Raw genomic sequence first — 25,372 nt, 5'->3', positions numbered from 1 at the left:
CCCGAGGGCCCGCCGCAGCGGGGTGCATCGGCACCCGAAGTGGCGCCCCGGGCGCGGGGCCTGCGGGTGAGGTCGCTGTGCCGGGTGGGTCCCCGGCGTCTCTCCCAATCCCTCCCTGGACTCTGCTTCACACTGCTCCTCAAAGACACCGAGAGTGTGCGGCCTCTGTGTACGGGAGTATTTGCAATTTGGTGACTGTCACTTACCCTGCTCCCCCCACCCCCACCCCCCGGCAGATGCTTTCAGCTGCAAGAAGTTACATTCTTTTCACAGTCCCGAAATTTAAGGATGAATTTGCAATGAAAACAGTCTACCGATAGCGCTGTGTCCCCAAGGCCGCAGGTAGCCGTAGCAGAGCTGGAGAGTTCTCAGATTTGCAAGAGACCTACTGGGCTTTTGTCCTAGGCTGGTATGTTTGACATAGGGGTGGTTGAGAAGAGTGGGACAACAGGGCTTTGCTGGATGTTACAGCTGTCAAGAGGATAGTATTTCCCATCTCTGGGCCTTTCTAGTGGTTGTTCATATTCTTCTTTTTTACTTCCTCTCTTCTCCTATCCTTTTTTTATCTGACTTACTGATGCCCAGTAGAGGTTATTGGGAGTTTTGTTGTTAGGGTTGGTTATTTTTTGTTTGTTTGTTTTTTTTTTCTCCCAAGTTTTCTTAAATTTAGATAAAATAAATAGGGAACAATGAGCCAAAGTTATGTTTTGATTCTAAGTTATCAGTTGGTACATGGTGCCATTTAAGCATACGTGAGTCATGACGCTCTTTGAAATCGAGCAGAAAAGGATTTCCTTTCAAGACTGAGGAACTACTACTTTTTTGTTATTAACATCTACTTGTTTATGCCATACAAAAATGTTAAGTAAAAGCTTGAAAGAGCAGATGCCTGCCTTTGTTCTCTGAAGATCACAGAAGTGGAGGATGTCTGACTTGCTGGTGAAGGACCTTTTGCCTGAGAGTGCTGTGAGGCCTAGGCAATGCCCATGCAGAGGAGGAGTGCTTCTGCTCGGTTCTGGTTTTAGGTGATAATACCTGTGGCTGTCCACACTTTGACTGACTGTTTTCACAGGCATCCCTAATACCGGATGAGCTTTTATCCTGGCGCAGTCTTCATAGGAGACCCTGTGCCAAATGGGCTGTTGCAGAGTCCTGTGTATGCCGCGCATCCTCAGCGTGCATCAGAGAGAGTGCTGGCCTTGCAAACTTGGACCATGCTGTGCCCTGGGGAGGGCTGAGGATCTCTGCCCAACTCGAGCACGAGGTAGCTGCGTCATTTCCCGGACTTGTTGCAGCTTCTCTGGATGTTCTTCTCATCCTTAGCAAGCCTCCTCCAGATCTTTGGGTCTTGGCCCTTGGTCTGGACTCCTGGCTCCTGACAGGCAGTAACAGGGCCAGGTTTCGGGTCCAAGGGGAAAAGAATGACAACGGGAACATCCAGGTGCTTGGGAGAGGTGCTTATACAAACCAGTAGTTTTATCATCAGTGGGATCAGGTGGCAACCTGACAGCCCTGGGAGTCTATATTAGAGCCTCTTGCCCTATTCCTAGGTGATGTTAATGTGCTAACCTCCCAATGCCTCTCACAGAGGCATGCGTTTTGTCACTGCTCCCTGTAGTTACAAGGGAGAAGCCTAGCAAACAACCCGCCCTTCAGCTAGGGTTGTCTGTTTGGATCGCTGTGGATGCTGCTAATGTTGCATCGTCAATGCTGCCAATGAGAGCTGGGTTAGGCAGAGCCAGCGTTAACTCTTCTGTTCCATATTCTCAAAATAAATGTTGCTGAGGGCCTCACTCCCAGAGACAGCAGCGGTACACGAGGTCCTACATTTATTTCAAATACTGTGGGCTACTCCAGAAAGAGAGCATTCCGAGTAATTTGCCATCAGAAGTCTAAGGTTTTCAATCATCAGGCTGCTCCCTTGGTAGCTACACTTGACAAGGGACAAGAACCGTGAGTAGGTTACTCTCTCGGTGGCACTAGATATTCCTAAGGTGTTGGCTGTGCCAGTTGCATGTCTACAGAGGAATGAGGTTCCCCTAGTTCCTTAGTTGGAACGGATCTCAAATGAGTAGTTTCATTGGATTATTTTGACCATTACAGATCTTTTCAACTTACGTGGTCTCTTGGTAAACCTCTGGAAGTCCACTGAGCTGAAGCAGACTTGAAGTCTCTGCTGTTGAATTTGAACTCCGTTGACTGAATTTTACCTTAGCTGGATTCTTCTGTCCAGAGCGAGACTAGTCCTGTGCTGCTTGAGCCATTACACCTGTCTATCCCAGGGTCTACCAACATTTTTAACTGGATAATGATTTGTGCTGTATCTTGCTGTGGAGCTCCCCTTGCCAGCTGCAGAGCTCAGGCTCTTACTGGTGGCCTCCAGAAACATCTGTGTTCCTCACTGACTGCAGAGGGTTTATTAGTAACTGCAGTTTTGGCATATATGGCCCTTATGTACCTTTACATCCCTTCTTGTCATGGCCCGGAAAGTCCACCATTCAGTTTTGCACATGAGAAGCGCTGATACTGTGGGAGGAGCGCTGACCTGTCAGCATGAGGTGAAGCAGCCTGGTACTCTCTATAGATACTGCCACAGGAAAATAATCTCCAGGCATGAGCACTTGTGGTGCACGGTTGCTCAGAGAATTCTGATAACTTCTAGTTTTACACTTCTGCATCTGAAATCTGCTGTCTCCTGCAGGACTCGTGATGGTATCACCCAAAGCGTAACTAACTACTGCTTACAAGTTTTTAAGAAACTGCCTTCTTTGGGACGTAAGCAATGTCCCAGAACTTTCCAGTAATGAGGAGGAGGTTATCATCAGAAAACAAATCTCACTTTTAATTTGCTGATGCAGTTAATATAACTTGTAGTCAGAGTGATAAGACACAAAAGTTGCTCCATTTTATTTAAGTGCCGTCTTGGCTATTGCTGTAGTAGTCTTTATACAGAAGTATGGTGGCTTATTATAGAGCATTGGCATTAGGTTTTGCAAGTAACTGGGACACATTACCTGTCATTACAGGCAGTAACATCAGAGTTAAAATGGGCAACCTAGTTGCAAACTCTTACAAATAACATCCTTTCATCCATACCTCCTGATGATAGTGGTGTACAAGAAGCAGGGTTTGGTTTGGTTTTGTTTTTTTTTCATAATGGTGGATCTTTCCTATGGCTTTGTTAGCCTCTTTTGGATCTTCATTTACATTTGTAAACAGAGATTATGAATGCTTGCAGCTTCATAAGGCCATCTAGGGCAGGAAGAGCAGGAGTCCCTCATTGAGGCCAAGGTCTCCACCATCCCCAGTGGTAGAACTGGCTGCTCCTCCAGCCTCACTGATGTAACATGGAGTGGTAGCAACGAAAGACCGTGTAGGTACATGGGGCTAAGGGAGGCATGTGTTGTTGCATGGTCTTACTCTCCTTATTTTTGACTTCTTTGGTTTTAAATATTCTTCAGCTACACCTTACGGCTTTCAGAAAAAGTATTTTGGGGACTGTCGTGTCTTGTGTTTCCTTCTATGTAACACTGAATTTTTTTGAAAGCCAGGACTAACTAGTTGATTACTGATTCAGATACGAGCATTTTTTCTGCTTTATGTTCAATTTTAGCTCATATAATCTGAAGAAGGAAGAGAAAGGAGAACTTGTGTATAGCAGAGATCATGGTGTTAAGTATGGACAAAGCAGCTCTGTTCTGCGCTTGAAAAACAGTGGGTTAATTACTTGAGGTTCCCTTACCTAGTTCTTTAACACCAGTCAGTATTCATTTGGTGTTTAAAATCCACACAACTGCTAGGGGAGGGGACCAGGGAATCCAAAATCCTCCTCTTCATTCAAGCTTGGTGAAAAGAGTTGACTGTGGAGGGCCTTCAGTCTGAAGTTAAATATTTAAGGAATGTTTAATTTTAGTAATAACACATTGTATCCTTTTGGCATGACAATTCAGAATAAGATCATATGAGAGGTCGTATTACCTCACATAGTGGGAGTATGTGTGACCCGCTGCGACTGACTGTAACAGGACCTTATTAAGGTCAGAAGACATTCATTATGTTAAAGTAAATCTCAAGGTTATTTTTTTGCTTTAACGATACCTGGAAAGGTGTGAATCCATGCAGCTTTTCTACAAGTGGACTCAAAACCAGTCGTATAAATGAAACTGTTTTAAATGGGAGCAATTTTCCCCAAAGTCCTAACAGTGTTTTAATTGATACTTACAAAGTAGACTGTCTAGGTCATGCCAAGGGCAACAGCAGCTTTCGTACTGCCAGGTTGAGAATGTTTTCTGTTAATCCAATTATGTATTTTTAGTTGTCTTGGGGGGGTTGGCAAAAGCAGACATTAAAGAGAAATGAAAATCCATACCTTAAAAGTTTTCATCGTAGTGACAGGAATAAGGTATTGCTATAATGACTGGAACAACTAGAAAAACAACAAGAAGAAGAATAGCTGTTTTCTACTTCTGGTGAACTGATCTTACAGCAGCTGTGTGAGGCCAGTTTTCCGAGTATACGCAGATGTAATTAGTTGATGGTGTGCTGCTGGAACAAAGCACGGTATGAGAGGATTTTGAGAAGCCCCCTTCAGAAATCAGTCCTGATGTGTTTCATGACTCATGAGTTACAATTCCTGTGATGCACACAAGCACAAATGACCTTACAAAGAGGCTAGAAACCATTATCTTCTTACCTGCTGCTAGAATAGATGGTATTTTGAAACATTAGAGCGGAAAGAAAGCTGGACAGCCTTACAGGATTTTCTAGAAAGCTGGAAGACTGAGAGTGCTTTTCTTAATAGCCTCACGAAGTTCAGGGGGTGTTCAGTAGGCTTTGTCATATAAAAAGATAGTAGCAAGAAGTTCTCGTCTCTTGGCGATTTTTACATGAGATGTGTGTGCAGCATCCTACAATGCTTAATAGTGTGCACTGTTGCTTAGTGTAACAGCGCTCAGGTATGGAAGATTTCTGACTTAACTGTTTTTAAATTTATCAAAACCTCTGACCGTTCTGTGTATGTCTTTTCCATAGATTCATTTCCCTCTAACCATGAGCAGCTATTAAGCAAAGATCTTACTCTTTCTGTTGCAGGTGTGGACATTGTCAGCGTCTTCAGCCAACTTGGAATGATTTGGGAGATAAATACAACAACATGGAAAACCCACAGGTCTATGTTGTTAAAGTGGATTGTACTACAGATGTTCCACTGTGCTCTGAATTTGGAGTCCGAGGATACCCTACGTAAGTATACAAGGATGTCTGCTCCTATTTATTTCTTTTTTCATTTTCCATGATGCTCTGCCAATTTGTTGAAGCTAACTTCTAAGCTATATTTTTTGGTGGGTTTCTTTGTAGCCCTTTGGACCTCTTATGTTCATTTTAAGCCCTTTTACCATGTTGCTAAATATCATGTGATACATTTTTTTTAAGAAACTGTTTTATGTGTTGGAAAAATCTGTGTTTAAGTGAAATCCAGAATTGTCCTTTTCTTTTATCTGAGGGTACCTCTTTCTCAAGCAACAGTGCATTATACAGCCGTGATATGCATGATAGAGCTGGTCACTGGTAATGGTACTTTTAAAAATAACTTGTCACAAGTTTGTCAGTACACTGCACCATTCATAATTAATGTGTAGGTGATCTCCTAAATTTTTGAGTGAACTTGGTGCTCAAAAAATGATAAATTAATAGTGTCACATAGCATAGCAGTGGTGATGTTGTACAAGCTTTTTCTAGGCTATTTTGCTTGTATTGATCTAGGAGAAATTCAGTTGGAGTTTAAGGTTGTTAAACTTATCCTGTTATAAAGGATATATGCCTTATTACCTCAGCTTTGGTAGGCAGAACACTATCTAGAGTAGCTATGAGAGGTCAGCCTGGGTAATGCTTTTGGGTTAGATACGCGTGCTCCCTTTTTAGCTGCCAAAAAGGAGCAAAGGGATTTTTTTCACTTGTGTCTTCTTTAAAGCTTCTTGCAAAAATGGATGGGATCATTTCAACTGCTTTACTAATTACTCATCTTAGTGGGGATAAATGGAGAATGTTGTCTTCTGTAGCCATTTCTCAACCTGTGTTTTTCAGTTTCCTTCCCTTTGCTCACTTTGTCTAGTGTTACTGCTGACCCCAGCAACAGCCTGAACTTGACGTATGGCCCTGGCTGCACCCGCTTTGATGCAGATGAGAGCGACTGAGTAGAAGTTGAGAGTTATGAATAGCAAAGTCCTTGTTGAAATAGGAATTGTCCTTAAGGGCAGTTTGTGGCTTCGTTCCACTAGAAATGCTAAGAAACAATGAATATTTTAATATCCTCTGTTTTAATATCCCCAAAAGCGAACATTGGTTGTCTTTGCATATTTGAATATATTATATTGTGGTGCTGTTCCTTGTAAAATAGAAAGAGCAGCAGAGATTTTGAATAAGAAAAAGATATATGGATGTGTATAGCACTTGCTTTCGTCTACTTGAAAAGTATAAATGATAAGGCAGTCATCTGCTAGTTACAGAAATACAGAGATGAAGGGGGATTCATGATATCAATTCTCTTCCTGTCTGAGTCAGTTTTTAACTAGCCTGTTTTTAAAAACCTCCAGCAAGGGAAATTTCACAGCTTCCTCAGGCACAGAGGGATTGTTGCAAGTCCAGGATGTGCTGGTCCCTGCACTGCTTTTCCAAACGCCCGTCAAAGGAAAGGCTGCATCCCCTTTCCATCCCCTGAGAGTAAAACTGCCTGAGCAGCTCCCTGTGTTCATTAGTACAGTTGTCTCAGGATTATTTGGTGCCGCAAAATACTCTCAACTGAACTAGAGAAAACTTACCCTCATTTGAAGAAAACAAAGGTGCAGCTGGCTCTTTAATCTAATATCTTTTTTCTCATGTTCTTCTGTTTCATTTTTGTTGTTTCCTTCTTACTATGAAGTTGTTCCCCTCCCCCCCCAAAAAAAAAATTTTTTTGACCTTTTATTGTCACAAGGAATATTCACAGATACCTTAAATAGAAAAGGCAGTGGGAGCTCCTATCTTTTTTGAATATATTTGCATTATGTGGTTTTTCAACACTTTCATATATTTATTTTTTCCAACTGTGGAACAAGAAGAGAGAAAAACATTTCAAGAAAAAGAAAAAGCAGTACAAAATTACATCTTGGCAAGAGGAACTGAGGGCTGGGTGACAGTAGTAATTGAAACTATGATGTGCTTTAAAAAAAATAAGACTAGGTCAGAAGTTGATATTGCCCCTTTACCAAATATATTTCCAATTTTAACTGAACTATTTAATAGTAGAAGTTTTAGGTGGCTTATGGAAGATTTTTGATAGCAACTATTAAATGTTATAATCATGAAGTCTTGAATCCCTATGAGCAGTCACTTATTTCCCTGTCCTATTGACTTGTTTCAGCATGTTTTTAATCGATTTAATACCATGTAAAAAGTCCTACATTCCAAGAGCAGTTGAGGAATGAAACATGAGAAAGAAATTCTTGGAAAAATAAGCATTGGATATTTTTCCTTTGGTGATGGAGAGGGGTAAACAGACCACAACCGATGCTTTTTGACAAACTGAAATAGAATTCATAGGCATAATGAATGATTAACGTTAGAACTGAAGGCTGCAATGTTTTATTTGCTTTTGCTTATTGATCAAAGTAATATTAGGCTATGTTGATTTTTCACATGGCATTTGGTTTTGCCATTTTAAAAATCTCCTTTAAAAGCTTACAAGGGAATGAAAAAGTGTCCTAAGTTCTAGCCATGACCCTTTTAGTTGAGGGAGATGCCCAATGCTGATGTTAATAGTCAACAGAGCTGTTACTGCGGCCTGAGCTGCATTGCCGTGGATTAGCAAAGCATGTTGACTTTCTGAGAATGTTTCCTGTTTGAAAATTTTTGCCTCACTCTTTTTCTGCTTTTTGATTCTTTAGCCTAAAGCTGCTTAAACCGGGACAGGAACCTCTGAAATACCAAGGCCCTAGGGACTTCCAGGCACTGGAAAACTGGATGTTGGAGAAACTAAATGAGGAACCATCTGTAAGTGAAAAGGAAATAAGAAAAGGAAATATTCCCTTAGCTATCATTTCTATAGGTTAGGTTTCATTTTCCAGGAGGAAATCTGCTCCTGAGAATAAGTCAGGTGGCAGTAACAATATGGAACAGCTTCCACATAAGTCAGAATAGTAATTAAAACTCTCATCCTGTGACCTGCCATATGTTTCCTGTATTTAAAACTACAGCACATAATGCAGTTTTTACTGTCTAGCATTTTGGCATTTTAAGATACAATTCTTAGTGTCAATTCAGTTGACACCTGTAGGCTATATGTTTCTAGAATAGGAAAAGTGATTTAGCTATAATACATTATAAATTGCATTTGCATTGGACTTAATTCTCTCTTCAAACGTGGATGCCATCTTTAGCTCAGTTGTAGCCTTATGAAAGGGTTTAAAATAATCAGTTAGGCAAGTTAAGCTAATATAGTCACTAGCAAAACCCTCAAGTTTAGGGGTAGCACTTACATATAGTAGCCAAGCCTTGCCTAAAATGAAATCTAAAATTGCTGTTGCTAATCAAGATAGAGCATTAGTGACTGCTGAGCCACAATTAGAATTTGATTATATTTAAACAAGCAGGATATTTCTAATAATTAAACATGAAATGCATAACTATTTTAAGAAACGTGCTTTGATGTTCTTAAAAAATTCTTTCCAGCTCTGACCCTAAGATCTAGAAAGTAGTCACTTGCTTTTGCTGAAGTGCCAATGGGTTTGCTGCAAGTTATATCTCTAAAGTGGTAGCTCTTTTCTCATTCTTGTTGCCTTCATGGAGCCATTAGGTCCCTCTTTACTGCATGAGGGGAGCTGAAACAGCTTTTTCGGTAGCTATTTTTAAGTAGCCCAAAGACCACTGAAACTGGTGCAATGACAGGTGTGACTTATGTGTGATGCTACAGAGGAACTGTTATGTAATTTAAGTGTATTAATATGTGGTGATGTGATGAATGAATGTGATAGCTCTTTTCTGTGTGGTAGTCTTTTTCACGCTTTGCTTTCAAGTAGTTGTTTGTTAGGAAACATTAGATACCTCAATCAATCTAAATAAGGACATTGCTTTAGGAATTTAAAATTTCAGAGTACGGGGTTTACAACACTACCACAGAATGGCATGATACAGGAATCAAATATTTTGTATTTACCATACAAGACAAATAAAAGTTATTTTTTCTCATGAATAGGATCCAGAATCTGATACGGAACCACCAAAAGCCCCTGAACCCAAGCAGGGAATGTATGAACTCTCAGCAGACAATTTCAAGATGCACATAGCAGAAGGTAACTGGTTTTTTTCATAAGCAAAAGGTACTTGCTTACAGAGACATCAGTTGTGGGAGTCTGCAACAGAAATGTTAGTTTTCAAGGTACCTCCTTCCCACTTTTATTTTCCAGTAATACCTAGTGAAAGAGGATGAAGCTACAGACTGTGTAAAAATGCAGTAGTTTAGTTACATGTTGCACACCGTGAGAAAGTTTAAGAATGCAACTCCACTCAGAAGGGAGTAAAATTGAGGCCCCTAATCATGTGGAATAAGCTAGTGGGGCTTGCATGTCTCTTTGCCCGAGTTGCTTGCTCAGTCACAGCCTTGCCATTCACCTTGTGTTTTTGCCAGTTGTATTTCCTGTTTCCCTGGGTGCCAACTTGTTCTTACTCCCAGGCTGCTCTTCTGGTTAAATATAATCCACCCGCTTCCTCCTTACTGCCCCTGTCCCACTCCAGTCTGGCCCCTTCTTTAATATTGTTTAGCTTCCTTCCTCCACAACTTAATATTGTGGTATTTTACATTGGCATCAATAAAGGAGACATTTTTATGGTCATATCCAATGCTTGAGCAGGTTTATGATCATCTGTAAAGCTGTTGTCCTCTCTTGACTTCAGCTACAAGAAGTTCAGTGCTTAAATTTGGCAGGAGGCTTAGCAGTTCCAGGTGGAGGGTTGACTTTCGTTCTTGAAAAATGCCCCTTTACCTTTTTGGTGCTCTAGGGCAAAATTAATTTTATTTTTTTTCTGTTGGGGAGGAGAGCATATCACAGACTATATGGTGTAAAACAGCTGATTTTGACTAGATGCTCTTACTCATTCATGAGAAACTTCAGTTTGCCGTTTACTTGACTAAAGCAAAGCATGTCAATTAGTTTGAAAGTATTCCTGGTGCAGAACAGGCAAGTTAGAGTATGCTATTGTTGCAGTTTACATTTCCTAGTTACTTTGTGATGTCCTTTCGCTGACCTGCTTTTGTGAGCAAGCCCTCAAACCAGAAATGAATTCTAGTAACATCAGCCCCAAAGAGTCTTCAAAGGATGAAGAATAATTCTGTTAACAAGAGCTTTTCTCTAGTTGCTGGCATTTCATAGAATCAAAGAATCGTTTAGGTTGGAAAAGACCTGTAAGATCAAGTCCAACCATTAACCTAGCACTGTCAAGTCCACCACTAAACCATGTTGCTAAGCACCACATCTACCCGTCTTTTAAATACCTCCAGGGATGAGGACTCAACCATTTCCCTGGACAGCGCGTTCCAGTGTTTGCCAACCCTTTCAGTGAAGAAATTTTTCCTAATATCCAATCTAAATCTCCCTTGGTGCAACTTGAGGCTATTTCCTCTTGTCCTATCGCTTGTTACTTGGGAGAAGAGACTTGACCCCCACCTCGCTACAGCCTCCTGTCAGGCAGTTGTAGAGAGCGATAAGGTCTCCCCTCAGCCTCCTCTTCTCCAGGCTAAACAACCCCACTTCCCTCAGCTGCTCCCCATCAGACTTGTTCTCCAGACCCTTCACCAGCTTTGTTGCTCTTCTTTGGACATGTTCCAGGACCCCAGTGTCCTTCTTGTAGTGAGGGGCCCAAAACTGAACACAGTATTCGAGGTGCAGCCTCACCAGTGCTGAGTACAGGGGAATGATCACTTCCTTAGTCCCACTGGCCACACTATTCCTGGTACAAGCCAGGATCCTCTTGGATCCTGGGCACACTGCTGGCTCACATTCAGCTGGCTGTCAACCAACACCCCCAGGTCCTTTTTCCTTTGGGCAGCTTTCCAGCCACTCATCCACAAGCCTGTAGTGTTGCATGGGGTTGTTGTGACCCAAGTGCAGAGCTCATAAAAATCAGCCTCAGCCTATCGATCTATCCTGTCCAGATCCCTCTGCAGAGCCTTCCTACTATCCAGCAGATCAACACTCCTGCCCAACTTGGTGTCATCTACAAACTTACTGAGGGTGAACTCAATCCCATTGTCCAGATCATTGATAAAAACATTAAATAGAACTGGCCCCAGTAGTGAGCCCTGGGGAACACCACTTGTGACCAGATGCCAACTGGATTTAACTCCATTCAGCACTACTCTTTGGGCCTGGCAATCCAGCCAGCTTTTTACCCAGTTAAGCGTATGCCATCGAAGCCATAAGTTTTCTTCAAACTAATTTGATTTTTTTTCCTTGTTTTAATTAAGTTCATTTTTATTTTGTATTATCAGAGCCTTGCCTTGATGTTTGCAAAAGCATGCAGCATCTTGAATTAATAGTGAACTTAACTGAAGGAAATTACATATTCTGGTACTCTGCAATTAAGATTATACTTTTAAACTAAACATTAGTAGGGGATAGTACAGTGACCCTGCTCTATAAAACACTGCAAATATCTACTAAAGTCAGCAATTTCTGAATAGTTGATATACAAAGAGCAGTGCAGAAAAAGGAAAATGGAAAGCTGAACAAAATGATTTAGGTAGTTTAATGCAGTGGTTTCCTAAGAAACATTTAAGTTGAAGTCTTAATACTTACTTTCGTTTGCACTGTTACAAATACACGTTCCTTGGTGGTTCTTCCTATTCTGTAATAGGGCAAGTGATTGGCATGGTAGAATTAGATATTGTAGCAAATGATTAGGTTAAAAATATTAGTTCTAATATCTCATTTGTTGGCTTGAGGTTGTGAAGCTTTGCGGTTTTCAGGGAAGTTGGCAACACTGTGGGACCGCATACAGTATTGAAAACCTAATTGCTGAAGTATTCTGCCCTGGCCTTTGATTCACAATGTTTCCTATCTTTAACTCAGGAAATACCATGATAAATTTGCAGTCTGAGATTAGTACCTAGTCTTTAATTGCAGCCAAATTCATTCCAAGTGAGTTAAATCTTCTTTTTTTCCCTTTTTTTCCTTGACTTAAAAGGTAATCACTTTATCAAATTCTTTGCCCCTTGGTGTGGGCATTGCAAGGCTTTGGCCCCAACCTGGGAACAGCTGGCTCAAGCCTTTGAGCATTCGGAAACTGTCAAGATTGGCAAGGTAGGTGAAGCGCTCTTAGTCTGAAAGTGTGTTTTGGGTGAATGAATATTTCAGCGAAGTATCATAGTACTTGTGCTGTGATTTGCAAATAACAGTTGTTTTGTTTGTCACCTCTTAAATCCTTTTATAGTCATAATTCCCATTTTACTTTTGAGATGGTTATCTTTTTCTTGCACACCCAGTAGTTCGCTCTGTTTTGAAGAGACAGCTGTTTCGTTACAGCAACAGGGATCCCTCATTTTAAGCAAGGACTAGTTAGAAACACTAGAAACACAGCCAGCTCTCTTGCTTCAGAGAGTTGGGAACAAGTCCAATACTTCATATACAGGGACTAATACTTTGAGATTTTTTTTTTATTGTGCTTCCCCTCTGTCAGAACTTAATAGACTTCAGAATTTATTTTGAGTGGGAAAGTGACTTCCAATTCACTATTTACAGCATTGGATTCCTTAGCAAGTTTCAGACCTACAGGGCTCTTCACAATGAATTATTTATCCTTTTTTTTTTAATCTTTTTCTTTTCCTCTTTACCCCCATAGAACTTTCTAAAGGTTTCAGGGAGTCTTCCATCTTAAAAACTGATATCTTGTCCTGCTTTACTATTTCCCTTAGGGTTGATAACCAGATTCTGTGGTGTATTTACCATGGGAGCTTGTTACTTGTACGTGGAGTGACTTCTTTGCAGAGGTATGGAAGTGGTCTGGCAATTGCAGTTACTGGCTTTGTTTGCTGACCCATACCTAAGTCCAGGTGGCTCATGATGTGAATCCCTCTGTATTTGCCAACAGTGGAAAACTGACTGGGCTCAACTTCCATATCCTTAAGCTTTCAGAGTGGTTCCACTGATCTGAAAGACTGCATAAGTTAGCAGTGTTGTCAGTCATGCAGAGGGACAAAACGCCAGCTATCTCCCCTGCCTCTGCCCTCGTAGTGCTTTCAGCTGTTACTAGGGGTGATCAGCTTGGCTTTTTTTTATTATTATTTTTATTTTTAATGCTTTGAAAATCTGCTAATTCAGATATACTGTAGATGTACAGAGCAGGTCAAATTATTTATCCATTAGGGAAGACACACACACACACACACACACACATATATATATGTATATAAAAAAAATTTTGAGACCTGGTGGATATAAAATTAGATTCCCTCTGAGACTAAAACATCAGAGGCTATTGCTCCTTTGATAGTGCCTTTACCAAATGTTGCATCTGCTGATTTATTGTTTGAGAACCTGGAATGCTAGTTGTCTGATAAAATCATTCCTTAGCTTAAGTATCTTCTTGAAGTTACCAGTCTCTGTCATCCAGAGAAGATAAACAAAAAAATTCCAAATTTCTGTTTTATTCAGTTGTCTGTCATGTTCACAGCTACTGTTACTGATATTTGCTATTTAATACAGCCACTAAAATTTGTCTCTATGCCTAGTCAATTTTGTGTAACTGTATATGTTATTAAACTATTTGAAACATGTCTTGGCTGAGATTGTAAGTCTGTAAGTAAACAGGAAACACAACTGTTTCTAAGAAGGTTGAATCATGACCTTCATGTAATCTGGGGGAATAGTCTCTTAACAGCAATGATACCTACTGTCAGGATTCTGTTTAAACTTTAAAATTGATCTTCAGTGGTCTGGAGCAGAGTGTTTCTAATGCAAAATTCAAAATCCAAGTGCTGTGTCGAGCAAAGGCTCCAATGCTTAATCTGTCTTTTTTCTCTGCTTCAAAAAAGATTATAAACTGTTAACTTCACAGATTGGTTTATGACGTATTAAAATTGAATGTTGCTATGCTCTTGGAACTTCCCTTGGAGCAAAGTTAACTTGCTAGCTGTTGACATGTCTTCTGAAGTCTTTAAAGAGTAGTCTTTTAAAAAATGGATGAGCCAATGCATCTTCACATTAAAGCGCTCTCACATTAGCATTTTGTGTCTTATTGTCCATGCAGTGATTTTACTGAGAATACCAAGTACTTGTTTTAATTGGAATATTTAGTCATGTCTTCATTGTTCTTTGTAACTGTTACTACTTCCTTCTATCCATACCTCCCTCCCCAATCCCTCCTAAAAAAAAAAAAAAAAAAAAAAAGATGCACACACTCTCCCCATTATATAACCAAACCACTATTTGGAAAGCAGACATAATCGTTCTCAAGACAGTACTCGGTACTGAGTTTTGCCAAGCCATGCATTGCTAGTTCCTGTATTTTGCTGATATTTAAAACATAAGGGAAGCTATGATGTTTGATGTATATTTATTTTATGCACTGAATGGTTTATATTTTTTTTCAAAATGTAGGTTGACTGTACCCAGCATTACAAAGTCTGCTCTGAAACCCAAGTTCGTGGCTATCCCACACTCCTCTGGTTTAGGAATGGTGAAAAGGTGAGTCTGCAAGCTCAGCGAAAGATCAGACCATTTTTTTTCTGAATAATACTAGAGCTATGTATTTATTTTGGGGAAAATAAATACATCAAGTGGGCATACAGGAAAGTCTGCCTGTGAGAGAAAAGAATGTTGGAGCTTCAGTCTGGTACTGGAAGAGGTATCCTTCATCCACAGATAAAAGTTAGAGCTTTTTGCTCTTTGTGCTCTGCAAATAACCAGTATGATGTTCATAAATCTGTAAGCTGTATCTCCAGTTATGCTACTGTGTAAGAGAATTCTGTGTGTACTTTATCTTAATACCTTACCTCCTATGGAACATAAAAACATGGATGAAGTAGAAATAATACAAAACTATGTAATTTTCACAATCTCATCTGTAAGTGGTGCCTATCAGCTGAGTGGTGTCTGAGTGATGCAAATTTTCCTTCTTATAAATCTGAACACTTCGTATGATATCATGTGAGTCCTGTGGGCCCAGTTGACATTTTTCCGTGTAGCAATTCAAAGAATTACAATATTCTGAAGTTATGGGGAAGTAAAGTATTTATAAATACCACATACACAAACACAGCAAATGAACGTATCATAAATAGTAGTGTTACTTAACAGAGGTTTCACACTTTCAAGATAAATTATATGTATTAAATGGATATAGGTCTGCAAGCAGGCAACCCAGGACTCCTCTTTCAGCTCTTACCCACTAAGTTTTGTGGGGTTGGGGTTTTGCCGCATTCATCTTGCATTCCTTTTTGAACATCTACAGTATCAGAGACACAAGTTTTGCTACTCAGTCCAGTTTAGTGGTCGTTGCTTGTGGCAGTTTTCTGGCACTCTAAAGAGAAAGTGGCCATGAGTACATACCACTGCATGTGAGGTTTGGTATAATCACCCCTATAAGATCAGACATTCCAGAGGATTTAAATGAAGCAGAACCTGGATTTTTTAATCCCAACCTGATTCACATAGGAAATACACGGCCTTGTTACTGCTCAAGCAGCAGTGCCTGGCACATGTCAGAGGCAGAACTGGAAGCTGAGCAACTGCTCAAGTCAAACACGGCAGCATGTCTAAGGTCAGAAGTGTTTTCAGTTAAACTTTTGCGTCTATGTGGTGTGAGTCTGAAGAATGGAAGCATTCTGCTGTTTCTCCAGAATGGTTTCCCACCTGCTTTACTTTTCAGATAGCTACAGATGGCAAGATGCCTTGCCAGAACCATACTATCTTCATCTAGAAAAGTTAGCTGTGGCTTTTTGCGATGAGCCAGATCAAATTTTTTTTGACCCTTTGTAATTATTGAAGTTTGAGGTGCTTGGAGTTATTTGAACAAGAGTGCGGTGAAAGAAAAAGACGGATCACTGCTGTTGTTATTTGGTAGAGCTGAATCTCAGCCATTAGTCTAAACAATATATTTCTGTTGACATCAAACTGGCTTTTCTCCATTGACAGTGCAGTATTCCCTTGGTGGCCACCAGAATCACATGTTCCTTCATGGGCTGATACAATATATTAAAAAAAAAAAAAAAAACCAAAACCACAAAAAGACCCCAATAACTTTCCAATAATCTAATCCAGAAGTTCCTGGAAATCTCTCTGGCTCCTATTCTACTGTTCAGTAAGGGGAGGGGGGGAAGGGGAGGAGAACTGCTTCAGCCATCCAGCATTGTTGTCCGTAATACCATCATCCCCTTTGTCATGACTGAAGTCTGGCGTCACACCATCCGTCTTGGTTAGATGCAGCAGAACCCCTGGGAGGAATGAATGGGCACTGACCCTGCCCTGCTGAAGCGGATACAAACAAGCAGGTACAGGCTTCTTGCATCATCTTAGATTAATTCCTTTGTGATTTAGACCCCGTGTGGGGAAGGTGGCTATAGTTACAAGTAACATTATAAATGACAAAAGAAAGAAAATATGTAGAAAGAGTTCCAAAGACACAGGAAATAGATGCAGAGGTGTCTGTTCTTCCTTCCAACATATGGAAGGTTGCATGCTGTCTCTTGAAGAGTTACTCTTCATCTGAGAGAGGAGATGATACATCTTGTAGCCCACACCTCATGGGACCAAAGCTCCAGAATTTTATCCAAAATGGATGTGTAGTACCTCAGAGAGATGATCTCTCTCTTGAATGGAGAAATTAGTACAAATTTCCACAGAGCGCTGAGGGCAATCACACAAGAGTCAGTTTGGAGATGGTCAACAGTGGATTTGAGACTAGAAACTGCTCAGAGGTGCTCTGATTTCTTGTTCTCTGGACTTGTGAAAGTACCTGAGATACAGGGAGGTATCGAAGGCAAACTGTGGCTTCTTGAAGATCTAGCTGGTTGAGGGCTTTACTTGCAAGTTCAAAAATGTGAGTTAACTTTTGTGAGAGTGGTGCTGTTGGAAATGCCTGCCCCACAGCAGGCAGCTTTTGTCTCTTGCTGTCAGGTGAACTTAGGGACCCAGAAGGCATTGCCTTACCGTTCGGGTTTTCCAAGGATGTGTGGGCCAGAGGAGCAACTGTGTAGTTCAGGTGACATGCAGCTCAGTCTTTCAGCCCTGTCAAAACACTGGACAGAGCTCTAATGGTAACAGAGATGACCACCAAACAGCAATGAGTATTTTATTGTTACTTGCCGTACCTTTAGGTTCAGAAAAATAAAACCTTGAAAATGCTATCTAGAGTGAGAGATGAAGGTCAAAGTGGAAAAGTTTCTAAAATACCTTTCATTTCCAGGAAATTTGAGATTGTTTCCTTTTGGTACAGAAAAATCTATGGCAAATCCTGAAGATGAGGAGTGACTGGAATGCCACGGAGAGGTTTAACGACTAGATAGTCATATTTATTGTGAATATGCTTACACTTGGCAATCTTATGTTTTGCTGATAATTATTTATTTGCTAATTATTTACTTGCTAGATTAACTGCATATACACACTTGCACAAACTATTTGATAATTGCAGGGTGACCAGTACAAAGGGAAGAGGGACTTCGATTCCTTAAAGGAATATGTGGATTCCCAACTACAGAGCTCTGGGAAAGAACCACCAGCAGATAAACCCACCGAAGCCCCGCAGCCACCCGCAGAACCCACCCGTGTTGAGGTAAGTGCTTCTGCACTCTGCAGTGGTTAAAAGAGTTCAAACTTTTTCAGCAGCCTGTCCAAGTCGTCCACATGTTTCTCTGATAGCCTGACGATTTCTAGATGTAAATGGTATCAAATACTTTCCTGGTTATTTTTTTTAGTAACTAATGAGTAGAATCAGACCATAAATCTTTGTTTACTAACCTGATGAATCGGGGAAGGAAGAAAAAAAGCTGGCTCCTTTGTTTAGATAGTAATACATTGTTTAGATAGTGGCATAAATGTGGTCTTTTTTGGTCTGCGGAACTGCTGGCACCTTGGTCAGTATGACAGCATATTTCATTGCTATGAAGATGAACATTTCTTGCAAGATTCTCACTTGAATCCAGGAAGATGGCACATGCTGCTAAGCCACTAAAAAAAAGCCAGGGTCCTATACTTCTAGACTATCTGCAGAAACAACAAGCAAGCAAAGATTATGAAGACTGATCTAAATGGGGCAAGGTAACGTCCTGTGACAAGAAAATTCCTCGGGTTTGAAGGCTTATTCTAATCCTGGTTGTAGGAGCTACAGGGTTGCCAAGGAATTGGCAGGAATAACTTCATTGCCTTTGCATAGCTGTACTTCATGTCATTCAGTTTTCTGTCTTTTTTTTTAATCACTCTCATTGCCTTTGCATAGCTGTACTTCATGTCATTTAGTTTTCTTTTTTTTAATCACTTTGGCATTTCATCTGCCCTTTTTCTTGTAGCTAAATGTAAAATTGATGAGGTTGAGAAATTAGGGATGGCTTGTAGCAAAATGTAAAATTAGTGAGGTTGAGAAATTAGGGATGGTTTTCAAGCATACTTCATCAAATCTGGAAAACATACTTCTACCTAAAAAGTAAGGGATGGTGATTTACACAACCTTGTGATGTAGAATGAACTTACGTAATTAAAAAGCGTCAATATTAATAATATAAATACGCTTTATATGCACCTTCTCACAGGAGAATATTACCTTTCCCAGTTGACTTTTCCAGCAGGGTTACTAATCTTACATAAAGTGGCTTACCAAAAGTGACGTTAGGTTTGCAACTTTCATACCCCTCCATTTTTATTTTTTTTTAGATTGATCTCATATTTGGAAGATCCTAACAAGCTGGTGTTAGTACAATGCAGAAAGTAATTGGTCCTCTTTCTATTTTTATAGAAATAACATAAACCACATGTGATGCAAATTCCCACTTATGCCTTGCATGCACCAGCACACATACAAACAGGAAAAGATTGGGGGGGAATTTTTTTCTGCCAAATAATAGTAGACACAGTGTAGGGCTCAGCTTTGTCTTTGCAACGTTAAATCCCAGCTTTGGATGCCACCACTTCTTGGTCACTTATCTTCAGACATCTTGGTTCTGGTTTTGGTTTTGTGAGTTTCGAGATGAGGGGCAGGCCCACACAGCCAGCAAATGCTGACTGCATTTACCATCAGCAGCCCACAGCTGGCACCATGGGCAGCAAAAGCAACAAGTCCTGACTACAAATTTGTGTCTCAGTGTTGAGTCCCTATGTGGATTTCCCCCATGTCTTACACGGGCCAAGTACATGCCAGCCCTTTCATGGAAGCTGTACTTTTATGTCCGTGAGACTTCTCTCCTGCCAGACATGACTAAAATTACTCAAAAATGATCCAGAGGGATTAAGGTAGAGTCACCAGCAGATGCTCAGATATGTGATTGCCTAAGCTGTATTTTCTTAAGAAACCAAGCTAAATGAGCTATCTGATATTAAGCTTCTTTTTGTGGTTATATAGTTCATGTTGCTATTCTGATAGTAATCTACAGATCTTTAAAATGTGCTTTAGTGTGTGGATCACGGGGAGGACATTGTTTATAGGGTTTTCAGATTTGGTATCTTAGATTGTAAATGTTGTTCAGAACATCTGGTTTAGATATCCATTAGGAAGTTTAGAATAGAAGAATACGTATTTACTGTTAATTTTATTTAATAACTGGTAATTATTTAATAATTAGAAAGTATAATTTCTATTTTTTCAGTAATTCTTTAGAGGTAATAACACCTCAACTTAATGGAATAACTTAATTTCATGAACTAACAGTTATTTAGAGAAATGTTTTTCCAATACCTTTAATTTGTAATTTCAAGTTTCTTTTTGGCTTCTTTTCATAAAACTCTCACTGGGTTTAAAGTAGAGTTGGTAATACTGTCAGTTGCGCTCTTGGTTTTGTTTTGCTTTCATTTGAATTGAAGCTTTTATAGGCATGAGATCTATTTATTTACTTTTAATCCCTCCCACCCTTAAGGGTCTTGCACAAAAAATGAAGTTTGTTACGGTTCTGGGCTCTCACATGAGCCTGTCTGTAAGCAATGTGCTATCTTCCCATCACTCCCATGCTGTTGCTCCTGATGTTATCAGGAGTAAAAATTCTTCCTGGCGTCCATGTGAGTGTGGTGTGGTGATGGCCTCTTGACAGGCAAATACGTGTTTCTGGTAACAGCTCTTTCTATGTATGCAATGCAGAGATATAGCAAAGGGAGAACAGCTGTCAAGACATCACCAGTATGCCTCGAATACCTCATTAAACTCTCAGATGGCCATTACGTGCTTTAAGCCAACTCCTCTCAGGGTTGTTCCTTGAAACATTTGCATGACAGTGTATTAAAATGAAGGTGATTTTTTTTTTCCAACAACTAAGAATTTGGATACAGGCAAATCCCCTGAAAATAGGGATGTTTTGTTTCTCCAATTACGGATGAGAGCCAGCGTGAAATACACATTTCTCTACATCTCTCTAGGGGAGGAAAGCAACTGAGGGGTAAAAGTGAGGTGTGCTGTTGCTACTCTTGTTTATATTATCAATAATATTATCTTTTCCAGTTTGAGTCTCCCTTTCAGGTAGCTAAAAACTTGTTTGGCCAATATATATACAAAAAGTCTTGATTTTTTTTTTTTTTTTTTTTTTTTTTGAACAGGCTGGAGTGCTCTCTCTCTCTGAAAAAGATTTTGATGCAACCATTGCTAGGGGGATCACCTTTATTAAATTCTATGCTCCGTGGTAAGAAGTTCGCACCTGTTGCGTTCAGGATTATTGCTGGTCTAAGCTGTCGGTGTATTCATTGCTGTAGGTCTTTGAGTTGCGTGTAGTACTGTGGTATTGGTTGTCTGGATCTGAAACGTGAGTTAACTGAAGAATGTGTGTGTTGGCAAGAGTTACAGCAAAAAAGCTCAATCTGTGTTAGCTTTCTTGGGATGCCTCTCTGTAGAAAGGCTGACAGAGAAGCTTTACTGTGTCAGCCTCCAGGTAATGCTGGGGAACAAAGGGATTGAAGCTTTCTTTGCAGGCTTAGCATGATCCTGTCCCTTGATTAGGGTAAGGTGAGGGTGGCGGATCACCAGTGTTGAGAAAGGAGAGCACGCTGGCCTTTGGGCCCTCTCCTGCCACAACCAACCTCTCTTGGAACCCTCAGTTAAGCACCTGGGAATTAGTACAGATTGTAGAGCTATGGATCATTGGCTGTTACTCTTCAGTTAACTGACAAAACCTAATTTGCACGTGACAATTTTGAAATGTTCTCAAGAGTATATTCCATGTAATATGTTCTTATAGTGACCCAGGGTGGAAATGCCCAGATGGTGTAGGTGCAGACACCCAATGGAAAGCACTGCTGGGGACAGGGGGGAAGTAATGTCCTATCTGGGACATGCTATTACTGGCACATCCAGCAGAGCCTGGGACCCGAGCTGGGGTAAGACCTCAGTATTACAAACTCAGAGAACAAATACTTTGCCCCTTTTCTTCTTGTTCCATTTCTGAGACAAGAAGTTTTACGTTTCTCTCTCTAGTTTATAGCCTTCATCTTGTTTGTGCCTGGACTGAATTTAGTGAAACTTGCATGCTGTCTTTCTCACCCATTGCCCAGTCTCTTAGCCAATAGTAGGAAGCCTAGTGTAGGGAGAGAGATCAAAATTAAGCTGTATTTTGCTGTGTGGAAAGATAACACATCTCTGATTTAATCACTAGCCATCTCATTAATGCAGAATATAAAATATAAAAAGATCTTCTGTTTGGGGTGGTAAAAGGTCACCATTACAAAGTGATACAAGCAAATGCAACCCATATCTAAATGTGCTCAGGAGTACCAAAATATTGCAGCTTAACTTTGACAGTAGGCATGAATGATTTTCATATCACCGGCAAGAAGCATGAGGGCTAGTTTTGTTTTACGTCACCTCAATGCCGCAGTCTTTTCCAGCGTTGTCACCCCTTTTACTGCAGCGTGGTTTGCTGCTTGAGAGCCACTTCTATGCTCTCTACGTTTGAAAGATCTGCTTTTGGATGTAGGCAAGTATCTGCCACCACTGTGTTAAGAAATAGCCTGCCCACATGTGTATGCACGCACACACAGACAGACACATATGCGCACCCTTCACGTTTACTGCTCTTTGTTCACTCCCTTTATCCTCTCCCTGCACCGTGAGGGACTGAGATTGAATCTGTGCCTGTGCTGCTACTACACCACCAGCAGAACTGGCGGGTAAATTCAGTTTGTACCTGCGCACAAAGCAGCTTCCAGTCTGTGTTCTGAACTCGGGGCTTGTTGGCATACGTAGGTGTTCGTTATCTGAGAAACTTTTTCTGGAAAAGTTCGAGATAAAGAAATGCTCCCTTTTTAATTAACTTTTCTTAATAATACTGCATTTTAACTATCTCCTCATCTCGTGAGATGCTAATGGGGTGCTGCTGGATCTCGCAGATATGATCAGTGTTGGATGGCAGGCTGAGAAATGGTGGTTCAGGATGCAGAAAGTCAAGTTCTTAAACGGGTGTGTGCTCCCTGGCTGCAGTGTTCAGAAAGCCACCATTTAGCAAAATACTTCCTATATTTACATCGCTGCTATCCCGACTGTTGCTCTGAAAGCCAGGCTTACATACACAGCTGTAGTGCTCTGCACATAAATGACCTTTTTCTCTTCCAAGTGGATTAACTTATGTAGGGCTCAGCAAACACTATTATGTTTCTTGCTAGTTCTGTCTTTCAGTTAGTTTTGGATAAATATTAATGTTAACTTGCATAGCAAGCATAAAATCATCCTATTCTAGTAGTGTTTGTGCATGGTCAGAAATGCTTTTATACTGTGTATTGACAAGATGGTTTAAATATACACTGGTTTGCATTAACAAAACTTTTTCTGAGACATCTTTCATTATTTTTGTAAATGCCTTGATCCAGCCTCGAGGCAGTTACGGGGCTGTTTTACTAACCCAATTAAGGTGCGGCTGGGTTAGAATAGAATGAGCAATGCAGCTTTAAAGTCTAAAGCGCTTTGGGAATTCTTCTTGAAGGCAGTAAGAAGTTCAAGTTATGAACTTGGCTAAACCAAGTTCAAAATATAAACAAAATTAATACTTTACTATAGTTCCTGCCATTTTACAGTATCATTTTCTCTCTTGACACTGATGTTTCATTGTGTGTACTCTGTGGACTGCATTCTCAGATTACTGTAGAGAGAGAAGGGAATAAAATAGAAATAGGCTTTTTGGTGTTCTCGATGATATAACTGGAATGATTTGCTATTTAATGGAAATCAGAATAGGGCCTGATGTGGGTTTTGGGGTTTTTTTTGCATTCGCTAAGTGAAGCTTATTGACTGTCAAACAATTCCATTGCGGATCTACCTGAACGTACCGTGGTAGTGGTTAAGTTCAAAGTACCTGCAGTGAAAAAAGCACATTAAACTACTGGAGTGTTTCATAAAAGCAGCATCTGTGCTGACAAATGCCTCTATTAAAATTGTGTTTCCAGCGTTGGGCAATGCTACATTGGTCAAGGAGGCCATTAGGAACTGAAAGAAATTTAATAGGGAAATTAAAATCTCATTTAAATAATTAAACTCAGCCTATGTAATGTTAGCATAACTGGCATATGCTGAAAACTTAATTTGTAGTACAGACATTCTATGCCTTGCTTAAAACATGTTTAGTGTTTTCTGTGCTCATCTTTATTTGGCTTCATATTCCTCTGTAGGGTACAATGTTAATGCACCGCCATCCAGAATACCATTCCAGATGAGACTAATGAAGACCAGAAACGACTTCAGTGCTTAACATACATAAAATGACTCGTTTTCTTAGCTCATTTACTGACATAATAGTGTAAGGGAGTTGGAGGGCCAAATCATCAGGGAATAGGAAAGGCAGCTAGTTAAACTTACAGCTATTGCAGAAAGACAGTAGAGATAAACTGGAAGGTGTATCTGCTAAACAAATCTCTCTTGTATTTCTAGGTGTGGTCACTGTAAGAACTTGGCTCCAACTTGGGAGAACCTTGCCAAAGAGCAATTTCCAGGTTTGACTGACGTCAAAATAGCAGAAGTAGACTGCACTGTGGAACGTAACGTCTGCAACAGATTTTCTGTAAGTGTGAAAGATCTGAAATGAACGGGATAGTATTGTGAACCAAACGTTAGAGGCTGTAGCGTGCAGCTGAGCCAGCTGCTGTATCACGGGTGCCTGGTGACAGTGCAGCTGTGTTCTCCATTAGCCAAAAAAAAAAAAAGAGGTGGTTCAGAACAGCACCTGGTGACACCGTTTCTTTCCTGGACTGTTAGTTCAGACTTGGTCATTCTCATTATTGGATAAAACTGAAGCAGCCCCTAATTTAAGAAGCCTCCCTCTGTGAAAGCACCAAAGCAATCTTGCAAATGCAAGATGCAAAGCCGATGCAAAGTTCTGTTCCTAGGGGAAAAAAAGTGTCTTTTGGTGCTGGTAGGCAGACAACTGAAGACAGAGCTGGAGCTGCCATTCCAAGAGCCTAGAGGAACATGCATAGGCCCATTCACTTACAAGTGTTCAGAAATCACAGGTTGGCAGTGGAAGTTCTGATGTGGTGTTTGCGTTTGTTTGCTTGGGTTTGGTTGGGGTTGGTTTTTTTTTTTTTTAATTAAAGTGTCTCATTGTTTTAGAGGGGTTTGGTGGCTTTGCAGAGTCAGGTAAATACAAGTGAAGACTACCAGTGAGTTTGGACACTAGTAACAGGTTTCCTATTTTTTTTTTTTTGTGTGTGTGTGTGCGTGTCTCTTGAAGGTACGTGGTTATCCTACACTTCTGCTTTTCCGAGGTGGGAAGAAAGTCAGTGAACACAATGGAACAAGAGACCTTGAATCCCTGCATAGCTTTGTCCTGCGTCAGGCAAGGGATGAATTGTAATAAAAGTCTGGATGCTCTGTCCCTGGCTGTCTTTGTACAGTAGCTGAGGGATTTCTATCATTGCTAATTTTCAAAGAGTGTATTTGGGGGGGGGGAGGGGGATTGGGGCTTTTGTTAGTTTGTTTTTGGGAACTTGAATGTACTCAACGTTGGTATCTTCCCTCTGTGTGTGTGTTAAAGACATGCTACCGTGTGTGAAGGAAAACTAACAAGTAGTTACTGTGCAAATTGAGAATATTTTCAGCATTGGTAGTATTACTGCATTTCTGCGTTCCCGCAATGAAGTGTAAATGGTTTCCTTTGAGACTAAAATACATTAAGAAAACCAACTTAAGGGCACCAGTAGAATATTTTTGTTTTCAGGTTAGATTTGGTTAA

General features: G+C 40.5%; 1 protein-coding gene across 1 annotated transcript; it reads left to right on the top strand.

The window, feature by feature from the left end:
* The first annotated feature begins 5,103 nt into the window (after positions 1–5,103).
* On the top strand, positions 5,104–25,001 carry TXNDC5 (thioredoxin domain containing 5). Its single transcript, XM_035895901.1, has 9 exons — positions 5,104–5,241; positions 7,920–8,025; positions 9,227–9,323; positions 12,214–12,329; positions 14,625–14,711; positions 17,659–17,799; positions 20,760–20,842; positions 24,073–24,202; positions 24,872–25,001. The coding sequence occupies exons 1-9, from the start codon at positions 5,153–5,155 to the stop codon at positions 24,992–24,994; spliced, it is 972 nt and encodes a 323-aa protein (XP_035751794.1). The 5' UTR covers positions 5,104–5,152; the 3' UTR covers positions 24,995–25,001.
* The last annotated feature ends 371 nt before the right edge of the window (positions 25,002–25,372 follow it).

This window comes from Egretta garzetta, unplaced genomic scaffold (genome assembly GCF_000687185.1).
Source record: "Egretta garzetta isolate BGI_Z169 unplaced genomic scaffold, ASM68718v1 scaffold246, whole genome shotgun sequence".
Lineage (NCBI taxonomy): Eukaryota > Metazoa > Chordata > Aves > Pelecaniformes > Ardeidae > Egretta > Egretta garzetta.
This window is presented reverse-complemented; position numbering and strand designations above follow the sequence as displayed.